This window comes from Lutjanus erythropterus, chromosome 15 (genome assembly GCF_056507025.1).
Source record: "Lutjanus erythropterus isolate fLutEry1 chromosome 15, fLutEry1.hap2, whole genome shotgun sequence".
In the NCBI taxonomy this organism is placed as follows: domain Eukaryota; kingdom Metazoa; phylum Chordata; class Actinopteri; order Lutjaniformes; family Lutjanidae; genus Lutjanus; species Lutjanus erythropterus.
The window spans coordinates 5169319-5178424 of NC_139331.1; the positions used below are offsets into that span (position 1 = coordinate 5169319).

Consider the following 9106-nt stretch of genomic DNA (forward strand, 5'->3'; position numbering starts at 1 on the left):
CTGCAGCTCTGGAGCCACATGCGGCTCTTTTGCCCCTCCCCCGTGGCCCCCTTGTGGTTTAAAGACAGACGCTGCAATGATTAATCAGTCAATTATGAAATTAACCAGCAACTATTTTCATAATCGATGAAATTGGTTTTGAGCAACATTTTAAGGAAAAAAAAATCAAAATTCCCTGATTATTTTCGGGTTTCTTCACTCCTCTCCGACAGTAAAACAAAACAAGACATTTGAGGTCATCATCTTGGACTTAGGGAAAGACCGATCAGCATTTTTCACCAAACAGCTCATTGATTATTGAAGAAAATGATCAACAGATTGATCGATACTGACAATAATCATAACTGAAATTACTTGAAAAATAGGTCCAAATATGCGGAGCACACAGATGTATGTCCACATGTGACACGATTACTTAATTGAATAATCAAGAAAATAATTGACAGATTAATCGACAATGAAAATAACTGTTAGTTGCAGCCCAAAAAAAAAAAAAAAGAAAGAAAAACCATAAAAACATTTAATTTCATTTACCTTTATTGTAGGTCTAAAGTGAGTCTTATTTTCTTCTTCTTCTTGTAAAAATGCATGTCCTATACACCAAATATATTGTTGATATACCACTTTTCTCATGATGCAGTGGGTGAGGATGATATCTATAAGAAAACACATGATCAGACTGGCTTTGGGCAGATTTTTCTCTTTTTTTTATTGAGACACAGTCGAGGTAAAAAACATGGTTAACACAAACAGAAAGCTAGTACAAACCGTCCAAGCACAAAATAAAACACATACAAAACCACTTGAACACTTCTGATGGTTATATAAGTTAAAGGTGCACTCTTTGAATTCGGTATAGCAGCCGATAACAGCCACAAATCCTACATTTTCTCTCAGCTCTGAGGTTCAGCTGTGAGCTGAGAGGACATTCAGGAGTTCTGGGGTTACCACTGGCTGCTATAACAACATGTGTACATGTATCTTTTATTTCAAACAAATAAGGTAGATTCAACATTCAGTCTAGATTATTGTAAGTATAATCTAAAAACTGATCCTGACAATGTTTTCAGAAGTCAATCAGAGAAAAATGTTTATGCGCTTAAAAAAACACAAGTTAATATTATAAATGTATCTGAAACCCACTCTTGGAACAAGCCTCTTTAATCAGGAAGAGAAAGAAAAGAGAAAGGGGCTAAACCTCAGAATCTTGTTAATGCATAATCCCCTTCTTCATTCCCGTCCCACCCCGTCTTTCACTTAAGAAACCCCGGCCAATCATGGACGGGCTCTAGGCTGTTGTCACAGCGGCACTTGGATCCAACTGGTCGTCGTCTCCTGTCATTCGAGGGCTGCCCGGCCTATGGGAGAGCAAGAAAGGAGGGGAAAGGCGTTTTAGTGCGTGAGTGGATTATGTGGGGTAGCAGGCCGAGGTAGGGGCAGGAGGGCTAATCCAATCTGGATTAGGCCAGGTGGTTTCTCTGGGGGCAGGTGGTGAGCTGGTAACATACAACTGGGCACTGCAGCTGTAAGTTTGAATTAGAGTTAAACTGTTTGAAAAAGCTTGTACTGCAGGTGTCCAAACACTGTGATAAAAGAAGAGTGACTAAATCCCTGCTGTTAATCTGTTCACGAGTAAACCTGTACAATGATATAAATCACCCATTAAAAACTGTGTTATAAACAAAGGATGTAAGAATAAAAGGCAAATAAAAAGATTAATTTAAAGGACCCTGAGTGTAATAAATGCTGTTCAGCCTTTCCTAACCCCCTCTCCCCTCACCTCAACTGACCCCCCTGACTTGTACATGAACCGTTTGGCCTCTAAATGCTCATTAACCACAGAGCTCACAGCAGGCTATTCATGGTAGTGTCCCTATGTCCAGATTCTCAAAGACAACTAGTTCATCCACCAGTGCTATAGAAAAATGATTCCTGGCCTATGGTGTTCTGTTCTGAAACGCCAGAACCATCTAGGAAGTCCTTAGAAACTGTTTGGAAAAGGGCAGGCACTTTCAAAAAACACTGGGCAAGTGATTGGACGAACCGTCTGTCTATCACATCTAACATGGGCTAACTTCAACCGATCAGATCAAACTCTTGCTGGAGCAAGAGTGAACCAAATGAGCAAAATGTAAAATAAAATGTCTTAGAATTTCCATGATTGCATTATGGGAAGTGTAGGATCCATTGCTTTTGAAGTTTGACCCATACTAAGGACTAAAAGTCACAATATCTTTGTCTGTTCTATTTAGAGTTCTGCAAAGAATCCTGAAACACAGAAATGAATTAGCATATTAGTATTTCCAGCTCACCTGTCTTGAAGTCAATGTGTTTTTGGTTAGATTCCTAAAAGAATTTCTGTGGCTAACACAGGAAATTTTCACATTTTGTTCTACAACATAAATTATGTCAGTAAATACAACACTCATGAATTTTTGAGCTTTTACGTGTCTTAAAAAAAGGTGGCTCCTAACAAGTAACTAAAGACTTCAGAGGTTGACATTAAATGCCATCACACCAAACACTAATTACTTAGCAGGGGTGATGTTCACGATTCAGTTAGTTTATAGCTTAGCATTAACTTTTAATTTCTGGTGATTGCATTTGCGCTTCTAATATCATAAAAGTGGTGCTTCATTTGTAAAGATGATTTAAAAAAGTACGAGTATTGGAAACTTTTGGTTGTCAACCAGAGTGATTCTAACTTCTGGGTTGGCTATTAAAAGAAACGTCATCCCTGCACCACTTTATTGAAGATGTTGCTTCAACTTTAGGGAAGTGCAGTACTCCATAGCTGGCGTATGGGTTTAAAGGGTCAGTGTGTAGGATTTAGTGGCATCTCTCAGTGAGCTTACAGATTGCATCCAAACTCACCTCACCCTCCCCTTCCAAGCATGTAGAATAGCGCTGGAAAATTATTTTTCATGTGGGGAGCACATGAGAAATTGATCAGGCTGTAGTGGGCCAGACACAAGTAAGATATAAAGGTAATATAATGGCCAAATCTCTAATACAGGAATAGTCAGAAATATTCTATACAACACATAGAAGTACATTGCCTAGCTAGCAATTAGTTTACAAATGTCTATTGTTGGTTATCCTTTCTGAATCTCCATGTGATGGAATTGTGGGCTAGATTGTTGGTGATTGACGATTGAGATTAAGATTGTTGGTAATTGATGGTAGAGTCCAAAACTTGATGTTTTACAGTACGCAATTCATATCAGATAAAGTTTGAAATGAAAATATCAGCAACAGTAGAAGAACAACACGGTAAACAACATTTATGCAAAGCATTGAGTGAATAAAGTCACAGTTTAATATAAAAGATACAGTTTATTATCATAACTGATGAACACAGCACTGACCCCTTTCAGAATAAAGACATGATAACGGTTTACCGGTAAGCAAAATTATGATTGTCTTCATTAGATTTTAATTACATTATTTCCAAATTCTCATGAAGGCTCTCACAATCCACATGGAACATTTCGGCTGGCCTGCATTTCGCCCAGGTCTGGTGCAGGAGGACCTACGGTGGCTTGCAAAACTTGCCTAGAGCCTAGAGTGTTTGGTTGGTCCATTCTGGGCTACTGTAGCAACATGGCAGTGCAACTGCATGCATGGTAGCCTCTGTCAAAGAGGAGCCACTCCCTTTGTAGATATAAAGGGCTCATTCTAAGGTAACAAAAACACAATGATTCTCATACTCAGGTGATTATACACTTATGAAAACAGACAAATTCTCCAAACACTCCACCTTTAAATAGTTTTGTGGTTCCCCCTTTTCTGCAGTCTGTTTGGAATGGGTCTGCTGTTGGCCAGGTTTTTCTGTAGGTTTATTTGATATTGAAAAAAGCCAATCTTATCCGACCTTTCACTTTAACATATTTACTTATTCGTGTAGTACTCTTTTTTAAAACTTAATTTCCTTACATTAAGTTTAGTTGCTTATTTATTTATTTTTTTTAGCTTTATTTATCTGTCCCCTTACCCCTTGTTCCCTATTACACTTTCATATACAGTATTTTGGCCATACATTCTTATAAACTATAATGACTGTATATAAATACATTGACATATATCCCACTAACTCAAAAGTATATAATACACTCAGATAATTTCGGTAGCATATTATACTAACACTGAAATACTATGTTTTTGTTAATTTGCTTTTGTATGAATGTTTTTTAGCTGTTTCCACCTTCAGTCCCTACTCTGCTCTATTCTCCTGCAAAGTATGTCTCATTCTTCCTTTTGTCTTTACTTGTTTTACCTGTTTGTACAATGCTTCCTTTCAGCGATTAAAGAATTTTAACAAGCTTCTTACATCTGACAGATTGGAATGTGGCAGTGCCTGTCTGTGGTTCCCATTGTCTTGTCATAGTTTGATTTTCTCACAACAAATGTTTTAGACATATGTCTGGCTTGAATGAATGATTTTTCAAAGCTGTAGCCAGCTTCACATGATTCATGAGTCAGCTGCAATGACAAGATGCCTTGTTTCACAAGTCAAGACTCGAGCTCCATTTATACAAATAAGCAAGGACATCTGGTGTAGCACAAACAGGTATATAAGCCAGCTGTGTGGTATCAGATCTGTTTTGTGTCTGCTGGGAATGCAGATGGTCAAACACGCTGATGTCATTTACTTAAACAGTAGACAGACAGGTAGCTGATTGAATCAGGAGCCATCTGTATGGCTTTAAAGTAAACAACCACAGGTCAAACTAACCTTGTGGTTTTATTTATAATACCCTAGTCAGAAGGATCTAAGCCCATTAACATTAATGTAAACTGACAATGTTTTATAACATAACAGACCTTTAGCGACATGGAAGCCAAGTAGTAAGAGTCATGTTTTATATAAAATATACTGTATGAACATCAGGTTTGCCCAATAGCATTTGGCAGCTGTCTTAAAACTCAAGTGAAGACTTGACAAGTCAGTTTCCTAAAGTGATTTTGTTTTCCCTTTATGTACGAAAATAGGTAAGTACGTTTTAAACGATGTTACTGTCACTGCCCACATACTTCCACACGTCTTTCACATTGGCATGGATGGTAAGTGATGCATCCAGTGGAGGGCGCCAGACTGTCAAAAGTTACCCCAAAGAAGAAGAAGAGTTAAAAGTTTGTGACAATGACAAAGATGGCGCCGCTGGAGGTTATAATAATGTAGCTCTTGAGTAAGGGGCAAGATTGGAGGCAGTGTGGATGGTGGTGTTCTGGGCGGTCATTAAGTATATTGCGACATGTGAATGTAGAATTCTTTTCATCAGTTAATTGACAATGAACATCGCCAATACTTGACCTGTCCTGTGGTTGCATCTCACTTGAACTATCGGCTACACCACTACACTGCCCCCACGACAACCAATTGTACTGTTCAATTCTTAAGCTTTCAGAAAACCTGCAAAAACTTGCAATGTAATTAACAAAGAATGTTCATATCTATATGAACATCTAATGTAGAGCATAAATGAACTGGTACGATGTTCACTGATGTGTACTTTTGCCAAGTATTAATGGTACTGGTAAACACTTGTCATAAAATAAGTCTTTTCTTTAATAGCTACAAAATAGGAACAAAGACCAGTAAGGTTGACCTGGACCCACAACTTTGTGATATTACTTACCGAAATGCCAGGCCTCACTCTCCTTGGCCTGGCTAGAGACTGAACCATTCTCTTTGGAAAACTCTGAATGGGAGGTCAGACTAGGCCTCTGTTCTGACTGGGTGCGACGGGTAGAGCTGTCTATCCTTCTCATGGGTAGCCTGCCTCGGGAGACCTCTCCCCATGGTCTGGGAAGTACAGAACTTCCAGAGGAGATGCCAGTCTGAGCGTTTTGACAGAACACTGAACGGGCATCTTTAAAGGACACAGAAGGAATGATCTCTTCAGTGTTGTTATCTGTGGCACGTACCACCGTTCTTGGAGAACCTGGGCGAGATGAGGGCCTAGAGCTGCTCTGAGGTCTGAACACAGGAGGGCTTGGAAATCTGCGGCACACAGAGGGACAAGATGGCGGTAGGCGGACTCTAGAGACAGGTGGTGCTGTCACAGGCAGGTTGCAAGAGGACATTTCATCCTCATACAATTCATTACTATCACGTCTCTGGCCCATTCTGGCTTGAAGGGGTGAAGGTCCTCCACTGCTCAGCTCTGCAATATTCCTCTTGTCAGGAGTTTTTACTGCATTGCGTAGGTGTATGATCTTACGTGCCTGTTGGTAGAGACAGCTAGCCTTCTCCGTGTCTGGGTCCAGATCAGTTTCTGGTTGCTGTTCTGCGTCTTGCGCCCCCATAACAGCATCCTGCCTGACAGGACGGGCAGGTGAGATACTGATCGATCTCGCCTTCACACTGGCACGGCTTGGCAGCACTTCCACATTCTGTACAGACGCCTTCAGGCGCTGGGAGACGACGGTGTTTTGAACTATCACTGGGAGAGTCCGAGCTGAATCTTCCTGCAATCTTCCATCATTTTCTGGTAGGCCCTCAGTACTCTGGAAGGAATTGTCCATTAGAACCTCTGGGGGTGGAGGTGGTAGGTTGTCTACATCCAGGTCATCCCTGCCATCAGGCCAGCTATTGTTGTTATTGTTGCCATTGATGACTACACCCCCCTCATTACCATTTATTGTGTCAGATAACAGAAGGATCCCACTTTTCCTAGGCCTCCTGATATGAGGTGGAATATTAGCAAGACTCTGCCCTGGTCTTCCATCAACCCCTTGGCTAAAGGTATTGATCAGCCTTCTGACAGACTGACGCTTTGGTGGTTGGGGTGTTAACACTGGTAAGGAACAAGGTGACTGATTTGCTTTGACAGGGCCTTTTTGTGCACCTGCTAAGCTATTCAATGAATGCCGTCTTAGTCCAGCTCTGTACAAGTTATAATGAGGCCCTGCTAACTCTTTACATCCTCGCCTTTCAGTCATCTTTTTCATCCGCTGATCCAGGTCCCTCTGGCTGTTTTGTAGCTCCATCATCATATTCACACATTTGGTGGATGAAGAGTGTTCAGGTTTGGTACCACTGACAGCAGTCAGGGGTCGTTTGACTGTAGGCTTCTGGTCTTGCATGTAATTTGCAAACATGTAGAGATGAGTTTGACTTGGATCTGGTGGGGAAGAGTTTGACCTCTTCCTTTCAGGCCTGTCACCATCATCATCCTCATACTCTTCATCATCATCATCGTCTTCCTCCTCATCCTCTTCATCGTCTTCATTATGGCCTTCCAGGTTACTTGGTAGAGTATCAAGTGCGCCACGAATGTTGACCCCAGACCCACAACTTCCAGATCCAGCACTCCCGCGGTGGTGGCGGTGCCTCTCAGACCCTGTCAGACTCTCATTTTCTCCCCCAATTCCGCTGTCCTCACTGTGCAGTGCTGAATCCTCAGGGTTGGACTTCCTCATGGCAGCACCCTCTACCCGTGCCAGCACTTGATTCAACCTCTGCTCTGCTGTCTGCTTGGCCTGCAGCTTCTCAACAAGCAGTTTAGAAAGGGAAGAAAAATACTCCACTGCCTCCTCGAGCGTGGTGTCACCCAGTGCTTGGACCGAGCCTCCAACGAGTCTCATTTTCTCTGTTGAATGCTGGAGCAGTTGCTGTAACAGATCTGGTGGTGGATCAGGGGAAGTGGTTGTGGCAGTGCTTGGTTTAGCTAGAATAACAGCTGGGCCCATCATCCCAGAAGGCAAGGCCATGTAGTCCCCATGCTCCTTCAACATCAGCTCCCCTTCCTCAGCCATCTCTTCTAGAGCCTGGTTGATCTCCTCAAAGCGCAACGCCAAAGCAGACATCATGGGCTGAAGGGACAACTGTGTCTGGGCGGCTTGGTCTAGCAGACCTAACAGGGTCTCATATTTGGAGATGTTGGGGTTTAGAAAGGCATAGGCTGCTTGGTGAGCCCTCACCATGTGGGGTGGGAAGTCTACCTTTGCGTGAAGAATAGAGGACTTCTTCTTTTCAGAAGGTCTTCTCTTGCCTTTGTTTTTCTTTCTTTTCTCAGTCTTTTTAATCGTAACTGTTTGTACAACTTCCTCCAGTATTTCTTGGGGCTTCACATTCACCTCTGTTTCTTTAATGTCCTCTGTGTTTTGGACAGCTGTTGTACTGATGGCTGACTGAGTCCATCCAGTATCTTTTGTAAGATGTTCTTCATTGGGAGGTGGAGGTTCATTTTCTTTATCATCTGTCTTCAAACATACGCCCTCCTCTTCTACAATTGTACAGTCAGCTCCATCCTGTGGTGCCTCAGCCAGCAGAGCCTTTTGAAATCCAGGAGATTCTGGTTTTGAAAATAACTTCCCTTTGGATGGAGAGCAACCCATTTTTCTTTCAAATGGGATTCAGGAAAAACTTAAGTTATTTTTTGCTGGAGAAAAACGAGTCAGGAGAAAAAGATAAAGCCAAAGTGTAAATCCATAGATAAAGATCTCTGAAGTCTTAGACGATGTCTTCCAGAATCCTCCAACAATGGCTTTGGCTGGTGAGCCCCCACATGCTAGTTTTCATGTATTTCTTCAGTAATTTTACACTTTCTCCTCAGAATTTTGCGGTCCAACACAGCAGGAAAAGACACCTGCAACCTGTCAAGTGAACTGACTACCTTCCAGGGCTTGCAATTGTAAGGAGCTGAGAGGATAAGACGGATTGGTGGGTTTCTTCCCTCTCTCTCCTTCAGCATGCACAGATGGTCATCTTAAGTTCATCAACACACACAGGCTTGCGCACGCATATACACTAAGGCATTTACATGTAAGACTTTAAGCTCATCAGGTTAATCAGAGCCGAGTTTGTCAGGTGGTGTTTTTAGCTTCATCCAACTGTGCTGTTTACATGTGAACTGTTGGCTTCACTTGAGAGATAAACAACTTAACAATAAGACTGCCAGAAATGTGCAGATTCACTTGAGGTAGACAATATTTAACTTTACCGTAAATAAAGAAATATTGTATTAAATATAGTATAGAATTAAATATAGAATTATTTCCTAAAATTTTTATTATTATTAATTAACACACACTCTCAAACACACACACAAAATGGTTTTACTATGTAAGGTGGGACCCATCACTGACACAGTACATTAGC

General features: G+C 41.5%; 1 protein-coding gene across 1 annotated transcript; it reads right to left on the reverse strand.

The window, feature by feature from the left end:
• Window positions 1-684: 684 nt before the first annotated feature.
• Window positions 685-8458, reverse strand: pcare2 (photoreceptor cilium actin regulator 2). Its single transcript, XM_084737780.1, has 2 exons — window positions 5653-8458; window positions 685-1378 (listed from the first exon to the last, which is right to left on the reverse strand). The coding sequence occupies exons 1-2, from the start codon at window positions 8341-8343 to the stop codon at window positions 1289-1291; spliced, it is 2781 nt and encodes a 926-aa protein (XP_084593906.1). The 5' UTR covers window positions 8344-8458; the 3' UTR covers window positions 685-1288.
• Window positions 8459-9106: the final 648 nt, after the last annotated feature.